The 24071-nt window shown below is 55.1% G+C and overlaps 1 protein-coding gene across 1 annotated transcript; it reads right to left on the minus strand.

Moving 5' to 3' along the window:
- Window positions 1–247: 247 nt before the first annotated feature.
- rangrf (RAN guanine nucleotide release factor) lies at window positions 248–12627 on the minus strand. Its single transcript, XM_070863089.1, has 6 exons — window positions 12557–12627; window positions 11133–11218; window positions 8466–8582; window positions 6588–6738; window positions 2945–3039; window positions 248–1632 (listed from the first exon to the last, which is right to left on the minus strand). The coding sequence occupies exons 2-6, from the start codon at window positions 11213–11215 to the stop codon at window positions 1491–1493; spliced, it is 588 nt and encodes a 195-aa protein (XP_070719190.1). The 5' UTR covers window positions 11216–11218; window positions 12557–12627; the 3' UTR covers window positions 248–1490.
- Between the last annotated feature and the right edge of the window lie 11444 nt (window positions 12628–24071).

A 24071-nucleotide genomic window follows, 5' to 3' on the forward strand; every position in this document is an offset into this window, starting at 1 on the left:
GATTTGTGCCTCTGCTAACTCTCACGGGAGCTGGTCGCGCCCCCTCCCCACCGGGCCCGTTAGCGCTCGCGCGCGCCCCCCCCCCCCCGGAGGCGCACAATAGGGGAATTTCGGCCCTCCCCCCATTGTCTCGGAGCTAGTCCACCGTTGTCACTGGACAGGATTTCCAAGTCCGCGCCGCACTGACACGAAACGCGAGGTGGCGCGCGAAGACGAGATGGGACTCGGCCCAGAGACGCACACGTCCGCGCTTCATCCTGGCACTTTATTGAAAGAATGCCCGTGGCTTGACAGGTGATTGCGAGCCCTGCACATCATCTCTTCCGTTGGAATCGCGAGCTTGCATTTATAAAATCGCACCGGCCACATCCTCAGGGCGTCCTGGAGCGCTTCGCGGCCAATGACGTACTTCGGAAGCGCGGTGGCTGCTCGGCACACGGTTGGCCGGACACAGCAAGATCCCACAAGTGGCAATGGGCAGCATTGACCGGTTAATCTGCCGTTTGTGGGGGGGGGGTGGGGTGTTGGTTGGGAGAGAAATGGCTGGGGCCCCCAGCCCCACGTCTTCCGTTGGATTTTACCCGCACCCACCGAGAGCAGACGGGACCCTCGGTCCAACGTGTCGGCCTGCGGCACCTCCGACTGTGCCGCGCTCCCTCAGTGCTGGCACCGGGAGAGTCGGCCTGGGATTTTGCGCTCGAGCCTCTGGAGCAGGACTTTGAACCCACGACCTTCTGCCTCAAAAGGCGAGAGAGGGCGACCCGCTGAGCCACGGCTGACAGCTTCAAATAAGATGCGCACAGTATCAAAGAATGAAACAAAGAAAGTGCAGGCAGGCACGTTTGGTGAAAATGGGGACTGACATTTTATAGGGTTCAGAGATCAGGAGCAGGAACCCCGGGGGTTAAGGTCAGCTCACAGCACAGAGAGGACCTGGGCCCTTTCTTTCACAGGGACAGGAGGCCATTCGGCCCCTCGAGCCTGTTGCTCCACTCGGTGAGATCGCGGTGATCTGTGACCCAGCTCCATTTCCAGCGAGCTGAGGCACAAATTGGCCGCGACGTAATAAAATGGCGGAACAGGTAGCAGTTTGGAACTCTCTTCCACAACTGACACTAGATGATTTGTTAATTTTAAATCGGCGATCAGTAGCTTTCTGTTAACCAGAAGTGATCTGGGGCCAAAGGCAGGTGCATGGAGTTAGGTCGCAGATCAGCCCATTGAATGGCCAACACTCCCGCTCCCGCGTGAGCTCCATCCGTAGAATCAGGCGGCACAGATACCTCGTTGGTTGAAAACAATAAAACGCTACTCCCACAATTGGACAGATTTCGAGTCGCCCCAACATCGGCCCAACACAAGCCGCCCGCTTTGCCAAAGCACCGTCGCCATTCAGACCCCGGCACCAGGCGCGCCCCGTTCTTTGGGACCCCCTCGTCTCCCTCCGGAGCGTGGACAGCGCTCGACCGCGAGCGAGCTCCTCGTGGCATTCAGGAGAAGACCGCCGGCTCCAGGAGCTGGAAGGACTGCACGGTGGTGCGGAAGTGTTCCAGGGTCCAGGGCTGGCCTGAGTTGGCCGAGGGGCCTCCTGTCTGGGCGGATTCAGCTCCAGTGCTGCTGCTGCTGAGAGGGCTGGTGGTGGGAGAGAGAGAGAGAGAGAGAGAGAGACGGTTAGAGGGAGCAACTGGCACAAGAATCGGCATAAATATAGGAATTATGAGCAGCACATTCGGTCCCTCGAGCCTGCTCCGCCCGATCCCTCGATTCCCTTAATATCCAAACATCTATCGATCTCCGCCTTGAATATACTCAACGACTGAGCCTCCACAGCCCTCGGGCAGAGAATTCCAAAGATTCACCACCCTCTGAGTGAAGAAATTCCTCCTCATCTCAGTCCTAAATGGCCGCCCCCCTTATCCTGAGACTGTGACCCCTGGTTCTAGACTCCCCAGCCCGGGGGAAACATCCTCCCTGCATCTACCCTGTCAAGCCCTGTAAGAATTTTGTACGTTTCATAAGAAATAGAAGCAGGAATAGGCCGTAAGGCCCCTCGAGCCTGCTCCGCCATTCAATGAGATCATGGCTGATCCGATCTTGGCCTCAACTCCACTTCCCCACCTGTTGCACATAACCCTTCACTCCACCTTGAGTATATTCAATGATCCAGCCTGCACAGCTCTCTGGGGCAGAGAATTTCACAGATTCACAACCCTCAGAGAAAAAAATTCCTCCTCATCTCCGTTTTAAATGGGCGACCCCTTATTCTGAAACTATGCCCCCGAGTTCGAGATTTGTCCACAAGGGGAAACATCCTCTCTGCATGTACCCTGTCGAACCCCTCAGAATCTTATATGTTTCAGTAAGATCACCTCTCATTCTTCTAAACTCCAATGAGTAGAGGCCCAACCTGCTCAACCTTTCTTCATAAGACAACCCCCTCATCTCCGGAATCAACCGAGTGAACCTTCTCTGAACTGCCTCCAATGCAAGTATATCCTTCCTTAAATACGGAGACCAAAACTGCACGCAGTACTCCAGGTGTGGCCTCACCAATACCCTGTACAGTTGTAGCAGGACCTCTCTGCTTTTATACTCTATCCCTCTTGCAATAAAGGCCAACATTCCATTTGCCTTCCTGATCATTGCTGTACCTGGAAACTAACTTTTTGTGTTTTATGCACAAGGACCCTTAGGTGCCTCTGTACCACAGCATTTTGTAATCTCTCTCCATTTAAATAGTAATTTGCTTTTTTATTTTTCCTACCAAAGTGGATAACCTCACATTTTCCCACATTATCGTCCATCTGCCAAATTCTTGTTCGCTCACTGAGCCTGTCGATATCACTTTGCAGATTCTTTCTTTCTTTCCTCCTCACAACTTGCTTTCCCACCCATCTTTGTATCATCAGCAAAGTTGGCTACATTACAGGTATGATAACGGTACCTGATTACTATCGGATCATTGAAGGTGATGAGGATATCAGTGGAGTACTGCGGGAGCCTGAACAGTACCAGATGTATATTCACCGTGTTTCGGGCCTGTGAAAAGAGCAGAAAGATACAGTAGAAGAAAGTAAAGCTGGGATTCAATCCTATTGCTTCCAACAGGAACCTGGTGGTCTGTGTGCGGTTATTGGTTGGGGCACTTAGTAGTTTTACACCAAGACCTGACTATTCCAACGCACTCCTGGCCGGCCTCCCACATTCTACCCGACGTAAACTAGAGGTGATCCAAAACTCGGCCGCCCCGTGTCCTAACTCGCACTGAGTCCCGCTCACCCATCACCCCCTGTGCTCGCTGCCCCGTGTCCTAACTCGCACCGAGTCCTGCTCACCCATCACCCCCTGTGCTCACTGCCCCGTGTCCTAACTCGCACCGAGTCCTGCTCACCCATCACCCCCTGTGCTCACTGCCCCGTGTCCTAACTCGCACCGAGTCCTGCTCACCCATCACCCCCTGTGCTCGCTGCCCCGTGTCCTAACTCGCACCGAGTCCCGCTCACCCATCACCCCCTGTGCTCACTGCCCCGTGTCCTAACTCGCACTGAGTCCTGCTCACCCATCACCCCCTGTGCTCGCTGCCCCGTGTCCTAACTCGCACCGAGTCCTGCTCACCCATCACCCACTGTGCTCGCTGCCCCGTGTCCTAACTCGCACCGAGTCCCGCTCACCCATCACCCCCTGTGCTCACTGACCTACATTGGCTCCCGGTAAAGCAACGCCTCGATTTCAAAATTCTCATCCTTGTTTACAAATCCCTCCATGGCCCTCGCCCCCTCCCTATCTCTGTAATCTCCTCCAGCCCCACAACCCCCGAGATGTCTGCGCTTCTCTAATTCTGCCCTCCTGAGCATCCCTGATTATAATCGCTCCATCGGTGGCCGTGCCTTCTGTTGCCTGGGCCCCAAGCTCTGGAACTCCCTCCCTAAACCTCTGCGCCTCTCTTTCCTCCTTCAGGACGCTCCTTAAAACCGACCTCTTCGACCCAACCTTTGGTCACCTGTGTCCCAAAGTCTCCGTATGTGGCTCGGTGTCAAATTGTGTCTGATAATCGCTCCTGGGAAGCATCTTGGGACGCTTTTACTGCGTTAAAGGGGCTATATAAATGCAAGTTGTTGCTGCTGGGCATCGGGACTGTGGTTGGATGGCTGCCGACTGACCCCTAGTACATCACCCAAGCGAGCATTCTTTGACCATCGGCGGGAGCGGGGGCGATGCGCCTCAGCCAATCCCAGTCCCGTGCTCACCCAATGTCCAGGCATTCCCACTTCCCAGCCGGTTCAGTGGTTGGTGATGGGAGGTGGAGATTCTTGCCGGGCGGTTCTGCAGGGCTACGGGGAAAGGGGCAAGTCATGTGTAACTTAATTTGAAAGCTCTTTCAAAGTGTTGGCATGGGCTCGGAGGGCTGAAGGGCCCCCTTCGGTACGGTATGATAACATAAGAAATAGGAGCGGGAGCAGGCCATTCGGCCCCTCGAGCCTGCTCCGCCATTCAATGAGATCATGGCTGATCTTTGACCTCAACTCCACTTTCCCGCCCGATTCCCATATCCCTCGATTCCCTGAATATCCAAAAACCTATCGATCTCGGCCTTGAATATACTCAACGACTGAGCCTCCACAGCCCTCTGGGGCAGAGAATTCCAAAGATTCACCACCCTCTGAGTGAAGAAGTTTCTCCTCATCTCAGTCCTAAATGGCCGACCCCTTATCCTGAGACTGTGACCCCTGGTTCTAGACTCCCCAGCCCCGGGGGAAACATCCTCCCTGCATCTACCCTGTCGAGCCCTGTAAGAATATTTCAATGAGATCACCTCTCATTCTTCTAAACTCCAGAGAATATCGGCCTAGTCTGCTCAATCTCTCCTCATAGGACAATCCCCCATCCCAGGAATCAGTCTGGTGAACCTTCATTGCACTCCCTCTATGGCAAGTATATCCTTCCTTGGGTAAGGAGACCCAAACTGTACACAATACTCCAGGTGTGGTCTCACCAGGGCCCTGTCTTCACTCTTATACGCAAATCCTCTTGTTTTTAAGGCCAACATACCATTTGCTTTCCTAATTAGAATAAGGGACCGCCCATTTAAAACTGAGATGAGGAGGAATTTCTTCTCTCAGAGGGTTGTATATCTGTGGAATTCTCTGCCCCAGAGAGCTATGGAGGCTGGATCATTGAATATATTTAAGGTGGAGATAGACAGATTTTTGAGCGATAAGGGAGTGAAGGGTTATGGGGAGCGGGCGGGGAAGTGGAGCTGAGTCCATGATCAGATCAGCCATGATCTTACTGAATGGCGGAGCAGGCTCGAGGGGCCGAATGGCCGACTCCTGCTCCTATTTCTTATGTTCCAATTGCTTGCTGTACCTGCATGTTAACTTTCAGTGATTGGTGTACAAGGACACCCAGGTCCCTCTGAACACCAACATTTCCCAATCTCTCACCGTTAAAAAATACTCCACTTTTCTATTTCTCCTACCAAAGTGGAAAACTTCACATTTCTCTACACCATACAAGGGTCTACAGCCATTCGGGCAGCTGGTCTATGCTCCACCTAAGAAATTGGAGCAGGAGTCGGCCATTCGGCCCCTCGAGCCTGCTCCGCCATTCAATACGACCATGGCTGATCCGATCATGGACTCAGCTCCACTTCCCCGCCCACTCCCCATAACCCTCGACTCCCTATCACTCAAAAATCCGTCTATCTGCGCCTTAAATATATTGAATGTCCCAGCCTCCACAGCTCTCTGGGGCAGAGAATTCCACAGATTTACAACCCTCAGAGAAGAAATTCCTCCTCATCTCAGTTTTAAATGGATGGCCCCTTATTCTAAGACCATGCCCCCTAGTTCTAGTCCATCAGTGGAAACATCCTCTCTGCATCCACCTTGTCAAGCCCCCTCATAATCTTATACGTTTCGATAAGATCACCCCTCATTCTTCTGAATTACAATGAGTAGAGGCCCAACCTACTCAACCTTTCCTCATAAGTCAACCCCCTCATCCCCGGGATCAACCGAGTGAACTGCCTCCAAAGCAAGTATATCCTTTCGTAAATATGGAAACCAAAACTGCACGCAGTACTCCAGGTGTGGCCTCACCAAAACCTTGTATAGCTGTGATACCTATGATACCTTGTATAGCTATGATAAATAAATAGAGAAACATCCACAAAAAGTTTAAACCGCTTCGTATTTTACAGCAAAACCGGCATAAATACATAAAATGACTGGGCAACTCGGAAGAATGTGTTTGTCCCTGCTTTTATACTCCATCCCCTTTGCAATAAAGGCCAAGATACCATTGGCCTTCCTGATCACTTGCTGTACCTACATACTATCCTTTTGTGTTTCATGCACCAGGACCCAATCACAATCCAGCCTCAACTGCATCTCTGTAGCGCCGTGAACGTCCTGCTGTACTGCAGCACTTTGCACACAAGAGATTCGATGAGATCGGAGGCTTCAGCCCCCACCCCTCCCCCCCCCTGCCCGCACCGTAAGCTGCAATGCCTCCTGGGTGATACCACCCGGTGTTTCTCAGCCGTGCCATGGCCGGGCGGTGCCCCCGGGCCTTCTGCTACTGACCTGCTCGGCGAATTTGGCCACCCGCTGTCTCCCGGAGAGGAACCATGCGCTGCTGAGCTCCTGCAGCGCAATCTGCTCCGTGTCGACCAGCTCCACGCTCAGGACCTCCGGCGAAGCCTCGTTACTGGCCGCAACGTCATCAAAATGGTACCTGCCGACACAACGCACCACTGACTCGGACACTGCCGCCTCAACTGCATCTCTGTAGCGCCGCAAGCGTCCCAAGCCGCTTCACTGGAGCGTCATCAGATATCCAGCTCCACGAGACGACATTGGGGCAGCTGACCACAAGCGTGATCCAATCACAGTCCAGCAAAAAGAGACTTCTACCCAATCACAATCCAGCAAAATAACTCCACCCAATCACAGTCCAGCAAATATAATTCTATCCAATTACAGTCCAGCAAAATTGAGTTCCACCCAATCACAATCCAGCAAAATATAATTCTACCCAATCACATTCCAGCAAAATATAATTCTATCCAATCACATTCGAGCAAAATATAATTCTATCCAATCACATTCCAACACAATATAATTCTACCCAATCACAGTGCAGCATAAACAGACGTAGTCGCCATGACAGCTCGTCGCCCATCCCACTACAAATAAAAAATATCACACTGACCCATTAACCCGCAGATCCCCAGCCCTCCTGTGCAGCGGGCCGTCTAAATGGCCTGGGCTCAACAACTCCCCGAGCCCCTGATCTCCCGGCCTTCACCCACCCCCCACCTAGACTGTCGCACACCACTCCTCCCTCCCCTCACCAACCCCCGATCGGGCCTGCAGGCACCTCGCTGTTCTCATCCGTGCCTTTGTTACCTCCAGACTTGACTATTCCAACTCACTCCTGGCTGGCCTCCCACATTCTACCCAACGTAAACCAGAGGTGATCCAAAACTCGCTGCCCCGTGTCCTAACTCGCACCGAGTCCCGCTCACCCATCACCCCCTGTGCTCGCTGCCCCGTGTCCTAACTCGCACCGAGTCCCGCTCACCCATCACCCCCTGTGCTCGCTGCCCCGTGTCCTAACTCGCACCGAGTCCCGCTCACCCATCACCCCCTGTGCTCGCTGCCCCGTGTCCTAACTCGCACCGAGTCCCGCTCACCCATCACCCGCTGTGCTCGCTGCCCCGTGTCCTAACTCGCACCGAGTCCCGCTCACCCATCACCCCCTGTGCTCGCTGCCCCGTGTCCTAACTCGCACAGAGTCCCGCTCACCCATCACCCGCTGTGCTCGCTGCCCCGTGTCCTAACTCACACCGAGTCCCGCTCACCCATCACCCCCTGTGCTCGCTGACCCTGTGTCCTAACTCGCACCGAGTCCCGCTCACCCATCACCCCCTGTGCTCGCTGCCCCGTGTCCTAACTCGCACCGAGTCCTGCTCACCCATCACCCCCTGTGCTCGCTGACTTACATTGGCTCCCGGTTAAGCAACGCCTTGATTTCAAAATTCTCATCCTGGTTTTCAAATCCCTCCATGGTCCTCGCCCCCTCCCTATCTCTGTAATCTCCTCCAGCCCCACACCCCCCCCCCCCCCCCGAGATGTCTGTACTCCTCTAATTCTGCCCTCCTGAGCATCCCTGATTATAATCGCTCCACCATCGGTGGCCGTGCCTTCTGTTGCCTGGGCCCCAAGCTCTGGAACTCCCTCCCTAAACCTCTCCGCCTCTCTCTCCTCCTTCAAGACACTCCTTAAAACCGACCTCTGTGACCCAGCTTTTGGTCACCTGCCCTAATTTCTACATATGCAGCTCGGTGTCAAATTGTTTCATAATACTCCTGTGAAGCGCCTTAGGACGTTTCACTACGTTAAAGGCGCTATATAAATAAAGTTGTTGCTCTGATCGCTGGACAGACACTGCTACCTTACCTGGCTGCGTCCTGGTCAGGCACCTGATCCTGGTGTTCCAGCAGCTCGATGATGATGCTTTGGTCTGTCCTGCTGTGTACAAACACTTCCTGGTTATCCGCAACCTCACGGAGATCACTGCACGGGAGGAGGGAACAGAAAAGTCACAGCAGCGACGAGTTGGGTGCTTTAAGTGTTTTTTTTTGTAAGATAGATTCATTCTGGGATGTGGGTGTCGCTGGCAATCCCTAATTGCCCCTCGAGAAGGTGGTGGTGAGCCGCCTTCTTGAACCGCTGCAGTCCGTGTGGTGAAGGTGCTCCCACAGTGCTGTTAGGGAGGGAGTTCCGGGATTGTGACCCAGCGACGATGAAGGAACGGCCGATATATTTCCAAGTCGGGACGGTGTGTGACTGGGAGGGGAACGTGGAGGTGGTGGTGTTCCCATGCGCCTGCTGCCCTTGTCCTTCTAGGGGGTAGAGGTCGCGGGTTTGGGAGGTGCTGCCGAAGAAGCCTTGGCGAGTTGCTGCAGTGCATCTTGTAGATGGTGCACACTGCAGCCAGGGGGCGCCGGTGGTGGAGGGAGTGAGTGTTGAAGGTGGTGGGTGGCGTGCCCATCAAGCGGCTGCTTTGTCCTGGATGGTGTCGAGCTTCTCGAGTGTTGTTGGAGCTGCGACCATCCAGGCAAGTGGAGAGTGTTCCCTCACACTCCCGACTTGTGCCTTGTAGATGGTGGAAAGGGAGTCAGGAGGTGAGACAGTGGCCGCAGAATACCCAGCCTCTGACCCGCTCTAGTAGCCACAGTATTTATGCGGCTGGTCCAGTTAAGTTTCTGGTCAATGGTGATCCCCAGGATGTTGATGGTGGGGGATTCGGGAAACCAAAACAAAAAACAATAGTTAGGATTCCGCCCCCTCCCCCCCACCCCCCCCATCCCCCCATCCCCCATCATCTCGAGATAGGCTGGCTAGCTCTCGCCGTGCAGACACACACATGACGCATGGGTTGGACGGATGATGGTGGACCCAAGCAAGAGGCAGCACCTTCAAGGGGCACGGGAAGGTGGGGGAGAAAACTGCAATCAATGAACGGAGCAACTTGCCTGGATGAGTGTAGCTCCAACTACACATCGAGAGAGCAAATAGGAAGGCAAATGGTATGTTGGCCTTCACTGCAAGGGGGTTTGGAGACCAAGAGTAAGGAAGTCTTGCTACAACTGTACAGGGCTTTGGAGACCACACACCTGGAGTACTGTGCACAGTTTTGGTCTCCTTATCGGAGGAAGAACATAAGAAATAGGAACAGGAGGCCATACGGCCCCTCGAGCCTGCTCCGCCATTTAATACGATCGTGGCTGATCTGATCATGGACTCAGCTCCACTTCCCCGCCCGTTCCCCATAACCCCTTATTCCTTTAACGGTTAAGAAACTGTCTATTTCTGTCTTAAATTTATTCAATGTCCCAGCTTCCACAGCTCTCTGAGGCAGCGAATTCCACAGATTTACAACCCTGAGAGAAGAAATTCCTCCTCATCTCAGTTTTAAATGGGCAGCCCCTCATTCTAAGATGACTTGCCTTTGAGACGGTGCAACGAAGGTTCACCAGACTGATTCCTGGGATGGGAGGGTTGTCCTATGAGGAGAGATTGTGTAGAATGGGCCCATACTCTCTGGAGTTTAGAAGAATGAGAGGTGATCTCATTGAAACATGTAAGATTCTGAGGGGGATTGACAGGGTAGATGCAGGGAGGATGTTTCCCCCCGGGCTGGGGAGTCTAGAACCAGGGGCACAGTCTCAGGATAAGGGGTCGGCCATTTAGGACTGAGATGAGGAGGAATTTCTTCACTCAGAGGGTGGTGAACCTTTGGAATTCTCTGCCCCAGAGGGCTGTGGAGGCTCAGTCATTGAGTATATTCAAGACCGAGATCGATAGATTTTCGGACTCTAGGAGAATCAAGGGATATGGGTATAATGTATGCACGTGTGAGCTCACAGAGCTGCTGATCTAAAGTTTAATTCGTTTAAGTTTGTCGGTTTTAGTGCCCCCCTCCCGTTTTAGCCAGGGGGCACTTGTATAACGTGTGTTTTTGGTGCCCTCAAAAAAAAAACAACGGGACACTTAATTGAAAGCTTTTGGAGTGGGTCTCTCCCTTTAACTAGCGGGCACTAGATTTACAGATACAACAAAAATAGTTGTAGAGCTGTTGAGTTGGGAGGGGCTTAGCCAGTCACATGATGTTCACAAGACTCAATAAAACCCTGGCCAGTTGGGTTCGGGGGATCCACGATGGGGCAGGTGGTTGTGAGCCCGGTGGATGAACCGGTAATGTGTCGTGTGATCGTTAAACCTTTGCTAATAAACCAACTAGTTCTCAACAGCAATGTGTTGGTATGAATTCTTACGCAAAGAACCCGTGAAGCAAATACATTACAGCGGGCATCGGGCGGGAAGGTGGAAAATCAGCCGTGGTGTTAAATGGCGGAGCAGGCTCGAGGGGCCGAATGGCCGACTCCTGCTCCTCCTGATCTTGTGTTCTTCCAGCGGACAACTGGAGAACATTGGGAGCGGGTTACAGCCGTGTTCACACTACCACATCCCCGCCACTGGCGAGGGGGAGGGGCAAGAGCCAGCGGGTTGGGACAGAGGCCGTCTGCACGCTCTGGGTTACAACGTCGACACCTTGCTTACCTGACGTCTATCGCGTCGGGAGGCAGCACGGCCGAGAAGGAGCCGCCGAACAGCGGGTGAGACTGGGTCCCGTTGGTCGTCATTTCCTGCAACAAGCAAAGGTTCACATCTCGCGTCAGGTCAAACCCCGCCACTTGAATCAGGACGGTCGATGGGACGATTAGATCCCGCCGGTCAGGACCCCTGTTGGAGCAGGACTCTCAGCATTGGGACCCCTTTTGTGGAGTCAACGATGAGGACGCAGACGTAATGGTTCGATAACCAGAGTAAAGTTCCCTCTACACTGTCCCATCACACTCCCAGGGCAGGTACAGGGGATTAGATACAGAGTAAAGCTCCCTCTACACTGTCCCCTCAAACACTCCCAGGGCAGGTACAGCACGGGGTTAGATACAGAGTAAAGCTCCCTCTACACTGTCCCCTCAAACACTCCCAGGGCAGGTACAGCACAGGGTTAGATACAGAGTAAAGCTCCCTCTACACTGTCCCATCAAACACTCCCAGGGCAGGTACAGCACGGGGTTAGATACAGAGTAAAGCTCCCTCTACACTGCCCCATCAAACACTCCCAGGGCAGGTACAGCACGGGGTTAGATACAGAGTAAAGCTCCCTCTACACTGTCCCATCAAACACTCCCAGGGCAGGTACAGCACGGGGTTAGATACAGAGTAAAGCTCCCTCTACACTGTCCCATCAAACACTCCCAGGGCAGGTACAGGGGGTTAGATACAGAGTAAAGCTCCCTCTGCACTGTCCCATCAAACACTCCCAGAGCAGGTACAGGGGGTTAGATACAGAGTAAAGCTCCCTCTACACTGTCCCATCAAACACTCCCAGGGCAGGTACAGCACGGGGTTAGATACAGAGTAAAGCTCCCTCTACACTGTCCCATCAAACACTCCCAGGACAGGTACAGCACGGGGTTAGATACAGAGTAAAGCTCCCTCTACACTGTCCCATCAAACACTCCCAGGGCAGGTACAGCACGGGGTTAGATACAGAGTAAAGCTCCCTCTACACTGTCCCATCAAACACTCCCAGGGCAGGTACAGCACGGGGTTAGATACAGAGTAAAGCTCCCTCTACACTGTCCCATCAAACACTCCCAGGGCAGGTACAGCTCCCTCTGGCATTGACTCTCTGGCGCCACCCAGTGGCCGATTCCTCCCGGAATCCTCCCGGGTGGGGTTGGCAACCGGCGGGCCTAAGGCCTGGGGAGAAGCCTGGCATTTTCCTGCGGCCAACAGCCGCCTCAGAAAGGCCCGAGGGGCGGCGGGTGGGGGGGAGCCCGGGTATTCTCAGCGCAGCCCCCGCCGAGAAGGAGCGGGGGTGGAGAAACTGTGAGGCGGCCCCCCGAGGAGGAGGGGGGGGGGGGTGAAGGGAAGAAAGGAGACAGAGAGAGAAAGCGCAAGGCCGCCATTACCTGGCCGCGGCTCGGCGCTCTGAGCGGGGCGGCGAGAAATGGCCGAGTCTTTCCGGAAACAGCCGAGTCTCTTTCCGGAAATGGCCGAGTCTTTCCGGAAATAGCCGAGTCTCTCCGGAAATGGCCGAGTCTCTCTCCGGAAATGGCCGAACCCTCCCCAGGCTCCCCCTTTGACCTCTGATGGTCCCTCCATGACAATAACAGCCCACCATTTGCATGACTTTGGGTTAAATGGCCCCCAAATACATTTTGCGCACACACACGGGTGGGCCGCCGCGGAGGGGGCGGTTTAATAAGAATATAAGAAATAGGAGCAGGAGTAGGCCATTCGGCCCCTCGAGCCTGCTCCGCCATTTAATAAGATCATGGCTGATCCGATCATGGACTCGGCTCCACTTCCCCGCCCGCTCCCCATAACCCCTTATCCCCTTATCGGTTAAGAAACTGTCTATCTCCGTCTTAAATATATTCAATGTCCCAGCCTCCACAGCTCTCTGGGGCAGCGAATTCCACAGATCCACAACCCTCTGAGAGAAGAAATTCCTCCTCATCTCAGTTTTAAATGGGCGGTCCCTTATTCTAAGACCATGCCCCCTAGTTCTAGTCTCCCCCATCAGTGTAAACATCCTCTCTGCCTCCACCTTGTCGAGCCCCCTCATAATCTGATACGTTTCAGTAAGATCACCTCTCATTCTTCTGAACTCCAATGAGTAGAGGCCCAACCTACTCAACCTTTCCTCATAAGTCAACCCCCTCATCCCCGGAATCAACCTAGTGAACCTTCTCTGAACTGCCTCCAAAGCAAGTATATCCTTTCGTAAATATGGGGAGGGTCGGAGAATATTACCCAGCGAAGACAATTTGACCCCGAGCCGCATAAGTAGAAATTAGCACAGGGCACCAAAAGCTAGGTCAAAGAGGTCGGTTTAAAGGAACATATATTGGGGGCAATCGGGCACGGTGAGAGGGCAGGGAGGTGGCCAATGCCCCAATCAGAGGCGATGACTTTCAGTGGAAATAGGCGGATTTAGTTAAGCTGCGGACATGTGGATGGAAGCCCATTTCACACACAGGCAAAAGGAGGGTATAATCGGAATATATTTACCTCAAAAACACACCCTCCCCCCACCCCCCAGCCCCGTCTGAAGCTACAACCCAACGAGAAGACGTCACTTCATACACTTGTATTTATATAGCGCCTCCAACGTAGTGAAACGTCCCCAGGCGCTTCACAGGAGGGTTATGAGACAAATAAATTTGACACCGAGCCACATAAGGAGAAATTAGGGCAGGTGACCAAAAGCTGGGTCAAAGAGGTCGGTTTTAAGGGGCGTCTTGAAGGAGGAAAGAGAGGTAAAGAGGTTTAGGGTTCCAGAGCTTGGGGCCCAGGCAACAGAAGGCACGGCCACCGATGGTGGAGTGATTATAATCAGGGGATGGTCAGGAGAGCAGAATTAGAGGAGCGCAGACATCTCGGGGGGTTGTGGGGCTGGAGGAGATTACAGAGATAGGGAGGGGCCGAGGGCCATGGAGGGATTTATAAACAAAGATGACAATTTTGAAATCGAGGTGTTGATTAACCAGGAGCCAATGTAGGTCAGCGAACACAGTGGGTGATGGGTGAGCGGGACTCGGTGCGAGTTAGGACACAGGGCAGTGAGCACAGGGGGTGATGGGTGAGCGGGACTCGGTGCGAGTTAGGACACGGGGCAGCGAGCACAGGGGGTGATGGGTGAGCGGGACTCGGTGCGAGTTAGGACACGGGGCAGTGAGCACAGGGGGTGATGGGTGAGCGGGACTCGGTGCGAGTTAGGACACGGGGCAGCGAGCACAGGGGGTGATGGGTGAGCGGGACTCGGTGCGAGTTAGGACACGGGGCAGCGAGCACAGGGGGTGATGGGTGAGCGGGACTCGGTGCGAGTTAGGACACGGGGCAGCGAGCACAGTGGGTGACGGGTGAGCGGGACTCGGTGCGAGTTAGGACACGGGGCAGCGAGCACAGGGGGTGACGGGTGAGCGGGACTCGGTGCGAGTTAGGACACGGGGCAGCGAGCACAGTGGGTGATGGGTGAGCGGGACTCGGTGCGAGTTAGGACACGGGGCAGCGAGCACAGGGGGTGATGGGTGAGCGGGACTCGGTGCGAGTTAGGACACGGGGCAGCGAGCACAGTGGGTGATGGGTGAGCGGGACTCGGTGCGAGTTAGGACACGGGGCAGCGAGCACAGGGGGTGATGGGTGAGCGGGACTCGGTGCGAGTTAGGACACGGGGAAGCGAGCACAGTGGGTGATGGGTGAGCGGGACTCGGTGCGAGTTAGGACACGGGGCAGCGAGCACAGGGGGTGAAGGGTGAGCGGGACTCGGTGCGAGTTAGGACACGGGGCAGCGAGCACAGGGGGTGATGGGTGAGCGGGACTCGGTGCGAGTTAGGACACGGGGCAGCGAGCACAGGGGGCGATGGGTGAGCGGGACTCGGTGCGAGTTAGGACACGGGGGCAGCCGAGTTTTGGATCACCTCTAGTTTACGTAGGGTAGAATGTGGGAGGCCGGCCAGGAGTGCGTTGGAATAGTCACGTCTAGAGGCAACACAGGAATAGATGAGGGTTTCAGCGGCGGATGAGCTGAGGCAGGGGCGGAGGCGAGCGATGTTACTGGGGGTGCAAACACGCGGTCTGAGAGATAGAGACAATATGGACTCATAAGCTAATGGGGCAGTCAAACAAGGTAGTAACATTGCGACGGTGAATGAGTTACAGGCCGGAATCTAATCGAGGGATGCTGAAGGTGAGTTTGATGGTACAGGTATCGCTCACATTTCATTTGATGTGATTTTAAGGTGCGTGATGCGCTGTAACTCTGGCCGTCGTCTCAGCACTCTGCCAGTAAGCCAGAATCTAAAGTCTGTAATGTTGTTCCAGGTGTGTAGAGCACGTACCCCCCCGGGATCAGTGCAATCCTGGGTGCTCCCTTTCCCTTCAGTGACGGAGGAGTGGGGGGGTGGGGTCGGGGGGGGGGGCAGTCGGGATCGGCAGGGCACGGGGCATTGGTGGAGAAATTTGCCTCGTTAGCGCTACGTTCTCTCGCCGGGGGGATACCGGCCTCCGCGAAATTGCCCGGGAGTTAGCGGCGGCTAAAACCAGCAACGCCCCCACCACCTGCCGGTAGCCCCCCCCCCCTCTCCGGGCCGTCGCGCCGGCGCTGATGATGCCATCGCGGTGCATACGTATTCGCCCCGCGGCAGAAATTGGGCAGCAGGCCAGCCTCGCAGGGCACAAAGTTAAAGGGGAGGTGCGCGCCGCCATTTTGTTTCAGCCGGCCATTGATGCCATATTTCGCCAGGGGGGGGGGGGGCGGATCCCGTGCCGCCGTGCTGTGCCCGGCGCTCCGCGGCAACCCCGGCTCCCCGATGGGCCCAGCGGGGGCCCCCTCGCCCCGCCGCGTGCCTGCCCCTTTAACAGAAGGGGGGAGGGGCCCGGTTCTCCCCGACAACCCTCGGCAGAGAGCCCGTGTAGCACGGCAACTTCGGCGCGCTTACCGCCCCGGTCCGGCCCCCCGCGGGGAAGTCGAGCGCCAGACGTTGCTCCGCAGCTCCTCGCGGGACCGGATCCCGAGCCCAGCGTTCCCGAAACTGGCCCCACGCTGCTCCCAGATTGCCGATCGGTGAAATGAGGAACTAGCTGCACCGGGCTGGTGGGAATCCGGCAAACCGCTCCCCTCCGTCCCGGGCAAAGAGCAGCTTGTGGGAAACTCAACGGTACCGGCACAACCATTCGTTAACCCTTGCTGGGGACGGGCCGCAGTTATACTGCAGGAGGTGCGACACTCCTCGGGGCGGGAGGGGGAGGGGGGGCACAGTGCACATCAGAGACCAATAACGTAACTTGCTTCTCACTCCCTCCCCTCCTCACCCCCTCACCCCTCCCCTCTTCATGCCCTCACTCCCTTCCCTCCTCACCCACTCACTTCCTCTCCTCCTCACCCCCTCACCCCTCCCCTCTTCACGCCCTCACTCCCTTCCCTCCACACCCCCTCACTCCCTCCCTTTCTCGCCCCCTCACTCCCTCCCTCCTCTCCCTTCACTCCCTCCTGATAGGGCCTGATAGTCTACATCCCAGAGTACTTAAGGAAGTAGCCCTAGAAATAGCGGATGCATTGGTGGTCATTTTCCAACAGTCTATCGACTCTGGATCGGTTCCTATGGACTGAAGGGTAGCTAATGTAACACCACTTTTTAAAAAAGGAGGGAGAGAGAAAACGGGGAATTATAGACCGGTTAGCCTGACATCAGTAGTGGGGAAAATGTTGGAATCGATTATTAAAGATGAAATAGCAGCACGTTTGGAAAACAGTGACAGGATCGGTCCAAGCCAGCATGGATTTATGAAAGGGAAATCTTCTAGAATTTTTTGAGGATGTAACTAGTAGAGTGGACAAGGGAGAACCAGTGGATGTGGTGTATTTGGACTTTCAAAAGGCTTTTGACAAGGTCCCACACAAGAGATTAGTGTGCAAAATCAAAGTACATGGTATTGGGGGTAATGTACTGATGTGGATAGAGAACTGGTTGGCAGACAGGAAGCAGAGAGTCGGGATAAACGGGTCCTTCTCAGAATGGCAGGCAGTGACTAGTGGGGTGCCGCAGGGCTCAGTGCTGGGACTCCAGCTCTTTACAATATACATCATTGATTTAGATGAAGGAATTGAATGTAATATCTCCAAGTTTGCAGATGACACTAAGCTGGGTGGCGGTATGAGCTGTGAGGAGGATGCTAAGAGGCTGCAGGGTGACTTGGACAGGTTAGGTGAGTGGGCAAATGCATGGCAGATGCAGTATAATGTGGATAAATGTGAGGTTATCCACTTTGGTGGCAAAAACAGGAAGGCAGATTATTATCTGAATGGTGGTAGATTAGGAAAAGGGGAGGTGCAACGAGACCTGGGTGTCATGGCATGCAGGTTCAGCAGGCGGTGAAGAAGGCAAATGGCATGTTGGCCTTCATAGCGAGAGGATTTGAGTATAGGAGCAGGGAGGTCTTACTGCAGTTGTACAGGGCCTTGGTGAGGCCACACCTGGAATATTGTGTTCAGTTTTGGTCCCCTAATCTGAGGAAGGACATTCTTGCTATTGAGGGAGTGCAGCGAAGGTTCACCAGACTGATTCCCGGGATGGCAGGACTGACATATGAGGAGAGACTGGATCGACTGGGCTTGTATCCACTGGAATTTAGAAGAATGAGAGGGGATCTCATAGAAACATATAAAATACTGACGGGATTGGACAGGTTAGATGCAGGAAGAATGTTCCTGATGTTGGGGAAGTCCAGAACCAGGGGTCACAGTCTAAGGATAAGGGGTAAGCCATTTAGGACCGAGATGAGGAGAAACTTCTTCACTCAGAGAATTGTGAGCCTGTGGAATTCTCTACCACAGAAAGTTGTTGAGGCCAGTTCGTTCGATATATTCAAAAGGGAGTTAGATGTGGCCCTTACGGCTAAAGGGATCAAGGGGTATGGAGAGAAAGCAGGAATGGGGTACTGAAGTTGCATGATCAGCCATGATCATATTGAATGGTGGTGCAGGCTCGAAGGGCCGAATGGCCTACTCCTGCACCTATTTTCTATGTTTCTATGTTTTCCTCCTCCCCCTGCACTCCCCCCTCCTCACCCTCATCCCCTCGCCCTCCCCTCCCTATCTCTGTAATCTCCTCCAGCCCCACAACTCCCCGAGATCTCTGCGCTGCTCTAATTCTGCCCTGCTGAGCAGCCCTGATTATAATCGCTCCACCATCGGTGGCCGTGCCTTCTGTTGCCTGGGCCCCAAGCTCTGGAACTCCCTCCATAAGCCTCTCCGCCTCTCTGAACCTCTCTCTCCTCCTTTAAGACGCCCTTTATAACCGCGACCTTTGACCTGTCCTGTAGCGGCTCGGTGTTTGTCTGAGATCGCTCCCGTGCGAGGCCAGTGGGACATTTCACTGAGCTACAGAGGCTGTGATTACGCAGATCTGTTGCACAAGCAGATCACAGACCTGCATCGATCCAATGGATCAGGAAAATAGCCAACGTGGCCACCAGGGGGAGCCAACGGTAAGGCGATGGTTGCAGCGGTGGAACAGCAGAGAGAGGGGGCTCGAAATTGCCCCTTTTTGAGACGCCTGTTAGCGTCTCCGGTGGGGGGGGCACTACCAGCTCCCGCGGGATTGTACATCATCGCCTGGCGAGTACGGCCCCTCCCCCCAGCCACCGCACAATGCCGCGTGACATCATCGGCGTACGCGGCGACCCCTTTCCACCCCGCGGCGGACAATTCCCCCGCGAGACTGGCGGGGAGGGGAGTCGGGAGTTACAGGGGAGCGCCGCGCACCCACCATTTTGCCGCGTTTTTGCTGACTCACCGGTCAACCAAGAATTGGGTCAGCCCGGCACAGCGCCGCCCTGGTGGTCCGGCGGAGGGATTGCAGAGCGCGCAGCGGCGCTCCGCTGTAAGCAAAGGTGAGGGGGGGGGCGGGGCATCAGGACGTGGAGCCCGCCGGTGACTGTGCAGCTTCCCCCTGCGGGGCAGTAAGGCCAATTCTCCACCGGGCCCATGGAACCCCGCCTCGAGCAGGTTCCTGTCCCACAATCGGGGCTCGGGGCCAATCGCTCCCCCAGAGTCTTGGATTTATGCTGCTCTTCATCACCCGGCCACTTCCCGAAGCCTATCTCATATTTCCACCTCCCTAACATCGCCCGTCTCCGCCCCCGCCTCAGCTCATCCGCTGCTGAAGCCCTCATCCGTGCCTTTGCTACCTCCAGACTTGACCATTCCATCGCACTCCTGGCCGGCCTCCCACGTTCTACCCCACGTAAACTAGAGGTGATCCAAAACTTGGCTGCCCCGTGTCCTAACTCGCACCGAGTCCCGCTCACCCATCACCCCCTGTGCTCGCTGCCCCGTGTCCTAACTCGCACCGAGTCCCACTCACCCATCACCCCCTGTGCTCGCTGCCCCGTGTCCTAACTCGCACCGAGTCCCGCTCACCCATCACCCCCTGTGCTCGCTGCCCCGTGTCCTAACTCGCACCGAGTCCCGCTCACCCATCACCCTCTGTGCTCGCTGCCCCGTGTCCTAACTCACACCGAGTCCCGCTCACCCATCACCCCCTGTGCTCGCTGACCCGTGTCCTAACTCGCACCCAGTCCCGCTCACCCATCACCCCCTGTGCTCGCTGCCCCGTGTCCTAACTCGCACCAAGTCCCGCTCACCCATCACCCCCTGTGCTCGCTGTCCCGTGTCCTAACTCGCACCAAGTCCCGCTCACCCATCACCCCCTGTGCTCGCTGCCCCATGTCCTAACTCGCACCCAGTCCCGCTCACCCATCACTCCCTGTGCTCGCTGACCTACATTGGCTCCCGGTTAAGCAACGCTCTGATTTCAAAATTCTCATCCTTGTTTACAAATCCCTCCATGGCCCTCGCCCCCTCCCTATCTCTGTAATCTCCTCCAGCCCCACAAACCCCCCCGAGATGTCTGCGCTCCTCTAATTCTGCCCTCCTGAGCATCCCTGATTATAATCGCTCCACCATCGGTGGCCGTGCCTTCTGTTGCCTGGGCCCCAAGCTCTGGAACTCCCTCCCTAAACCTCTCCGCCTCTCTTTCCTCCTTCAAGACGCTCTTTAAAACCTACCTCTGTGACCAAGCTTTTGGTCACCTGCGCCTAATATCTCCTTATGTGGCTCGGTGTCAAATTTTTAAATCTCAGAACACTCCTGTGAAGCGCCTTGGGGCGTTTCACTACGTTAAAGGCGCTATATAAATGCAAGTTGTTGGTAGTGATCAGGAGCAGGGACCCTGGCTGTATGTCCCACTGGCTCCAGTGTCCGAGGGACCCTAATTCAGCACAGGCTGGGGATGGAACAGTGTGCTAGGCCCGAATGGCCCACCAGGGTGAGCTCTCTGTTAATGGAAACCTGTGAGCACAGGATCAGAGGAGGTCGCTGTGCCGGTTCTCGGAAAGATGTTTTGCTCTTTGTCCCATTCTCCCGCCCTTTCCCGCAGACTCTTTACATTTTTATTTGTCAAATATCTAAGCCCTTTTCCTTTAAAAGACTTCTCGGATTCTGCCTCCCTCACAGTTTCGGGTGTGTTGACCCGCTGTGTAAAAAAATATTCCGCGTCTCTCCCTTCCTTTGGGTGCTGATCTTAAATCGAGGCGCACGAGTTCTCGACTCACCAACCGGTGGAACTGATTCTGCCCCATTTACCCCTGATACACGTCTCATTTTCAGCCCCGCTATCCGATCGCCTCTCGGTTCGAATGAAAAGCGGCCCCAGTTTCTCCAGTCCCTCCTCACACAGTGTCAGCCGTGGCTCAGTGGGTATCACTCTCACCTCCGAGTCAGAAGGTTGTGGGTTCGAGTCCCACTCCAGAGACTTGAGCACATAAATCCAGGCTGACACTCCCAGTGCAGTGCTGAGGGAGCGCCGCACTGTCGGAGGGGCAGTACTGAGGGAGTGCCGCACTGTCGGAGGGGTGGTACTGAGGGAGTGCCGCACTGTTGGAGGGGCGGTACTGAGGGAGCGCCGCACTGTCGGAGGGGCGGTACTGAGGGAGCGCCGCACTGTCGGAGGGGTGGTACTGAGGGAGCGCCGCACTGTCGGAGGGGCGGTGCTGAGGGAGCGCCACACTGTCGGAGGGGCAGTGCTGAGGGAACACTGCACTGTCTGCAGGGCAGTAGTGAGGGAGAGCCGCACTGTCTGCGGGGCAGTACTGAGGGAGTGCCGCACTGTCGGAGGGGCAGTCTTTCAGGTGAGACGTTAAACCGAGGCCCCGTCTGCTCCCTCAGGTGGACGTAAAAGATCCCACGGACACTATTTTGAAGAAGAGCAGGGAGAGTTCGGGAGGTGCTGCTGAAGAAGCCTTGGCGAGTTGCTGCAGTGCATCTTGTCGATGGTACACACTGCAGCCAGAAGGCGCCGATGGTGGAGGGAGTGAGTGTTGAAGGTGGTGGGTAGTGTGCCCATCAAGCGGGCTGCTTTGTCCTGGATGGTGTCGAGCTTCTCGAGTGTTGTTGGAGCTGCGCCCATCCAGGCAAGTGGAGAGTGTTCCATCACACTCCCGACTTGTGTCTTGTAGATAGTGGAGAGGCTTTGGGGAGTCAGGAGGTGAGACACTTGCCCAGAATACCCAGCCTCTGACCTGCTCTTGTAGCCACAGTATTTATGTGGCTGGTCCAGTTAAGTTTCTGGTCAATGGTGACCCCCAGGATGTTGATGGTGGAGGATTCGGCGATGGTAATGTCGTTGAATGTAAAGGGGCGGTGGTTAGACTCTCACTTGTTGGAGATGGTCATTGCCTGGCACTTGTGTGGCACGAATGTTACTTGCCACTTATCAGCCCAAGCCTAAAGAACATTGGCATTGTATAAACCCAAGTTCATAACGCTGGTGAAATGACCATGATGTTTTTGGATTGTTAGAAAAAAAACAACTGATTCTTTATTACAAGAGGATTTGAGTATAAGAGTAAAGACGTCTTACTGCAATTATACTGGGCCCTGGTGAGACCACACCTGGAGTATTGTGTACAGTTTGGGTCTCCTTACCCGAGGAAGGATATACTTGCCATAGAGGGAGTGCAGCGAAGGTTCACCAGACTGACTCCTGGGATGGGGGGATTGTCCTATGAGGAGAGATTGAGCAGACTAGGCCGATATTCTCTGGAGTTTAAAAGAATGAGAGGTGATCTCATTGAAACGTACAAAAGTCTTACAGGGCTCGACAGGGTAGATGCAGGGAGGATGTTTCCCCCGGGCTGGGGAGTCTAGAACCAGGGGTCACAGTCTCAGGATAAGGGGTTGGCCATTTAGGACTGAGATGAGGAGGAATTTCTTCACTCAGAGGGTGGTAAATCTTTGGAATTCTCTGCCCCAGAGGGCTGTGGAGGCTCAGTCTCTCAAGGCTGAGATCGGTAGATTTTTGGATATTGAGGGAATCGAGGGATTATGGGGACAGTGCAGGAAAGTGGAGTTGAGGTCGAAGATCAGCCATAATCTCGTTGAATGGCGGAGCAGGCTCGAGGGGCCGAATGGCCGACTCCTGCTCCTAATTATTGTGTTCTAATGTCCTTCAGGGAAAGGACACTGCTGTCCTTGCCCTGCCTGGGTCCACAGGAGACCCCAGTCCCAGGCTGCACAGCTGACTCTTCGCGGCCCCCTGAGCTGACTAGGCCGCACTTTGAACTTATCTCTCCTTGTCCCACAGTGCCATGACCAAACTTCCCGTGACATCAAGTTTCAATCAGCCAACAGTTCTGGGAAATACTTTACCCAGCGCACGGACTGCTTCTGGTCAAAGGTTGTTTATTTCACATTTGACAACGAACATAAATCAATACCGAAACTTCATGCCTGAGCGGCGATGTCACAGAGACCCAGGCGGGGAGAGACAGGAAGGACGATTGGGAGTTGGCACTAGATTTGTCCATGAGTATCATGCAGCACAGCGGGAGGCCATACGGCCCTTTATGTCCTGTGCCGTCTTTTCGAAAGAGAGATCTGTGTCAGCCGTGGCTCAGTGGGCAGCACCCTCGCCTCAGAGTCAGAAGGTCGTAGGTTCAGGTCCCACTCCAGAGATTCAAGCACATAATCCAGGCCGACACTCCCAGTGCAGTGCTGAGGGAGCGCCGCACTGTCGGAGGGGCAGTGCTGAGGGAGCGCCGCACTGTCGGAGGGGCAGTACTGAGGGAGCGCCGCACTGTCGGAGGGGCGGCACTGAGGGAGCGCCGCACTGTCGGAGGGGCAGTGCTGAGGGAGCGCCGCACTGTCGGAGGGGCAGTACTGAGGGAGCGCCGCACTGTCGGAGGGGCGGCACTGAGGGAGCGCCGCACTGTCGGAGGGGCAGTGCTGAGGTAGCGCCGCACTGTCGGAGGGGCAGTACTGAGGGAGCGCCGCACTGTCGGAGGGGCAGTGTTGAGGGAGCGCCGCACTGTCGGAGGGGCAGTACTGAGGGAGCGCCGCACTGTCGGAGGGGCAGTGCTGAGGGAGCGCCGCACTGTCGGAGGGGCAGTGTTGAGGGAGCGCCGCACTGTCGGAGGGGCAGTACTGAGGGAGCGCCGCACTGTCGGAGATGCCGTCTTTCAGATGAGACGTTAAACCGAGGCCCTGTCTGCTCTCTCAGGTGGATGTAAAAGATCCCACGGCCACTATTTTGAAGAAGAGCAGGGGAGTTCTCCCCGGTGTCCTGGGACCAATATTTATCCCTCAATCAACATAACAAAAACAGATTATCTGGTCATTATCACATTGCTGTGTGTGGGAGCTTGCTGTGCGCAAATTGTCTGCCGCATTTCCCACATTGCAACAGTGACTACACTCCAAAAAAGGTACTTCATTAGCTTTGAGATGTCCGGTGGTCGTGAAAGGCGCTATATAAATGCAAGTCTTTTTTTTTCTTTTAGCACCGAGGGACACAATTCGGCCCATCGTGCCTGTGCCGGCTCTTTGAAGGAGCGATCCAACCCCACCCCGCACACACACAC

This window comes from Pristiophorus japonicus, chromosome 20 (assembly GCF_044704955.1).
Source record: "Pristiophorus japonicus isolate sPriJap1 chromosome 20, sPriJap1.hap1, whole genome shotgun sequence".
Classification (NCBI taxonomy): Eukaryota; Metazoa; Chordata; class Chondrichthyes; family Pristiophoridae; genus Pristiophorus; species Pristiophorus japonicus.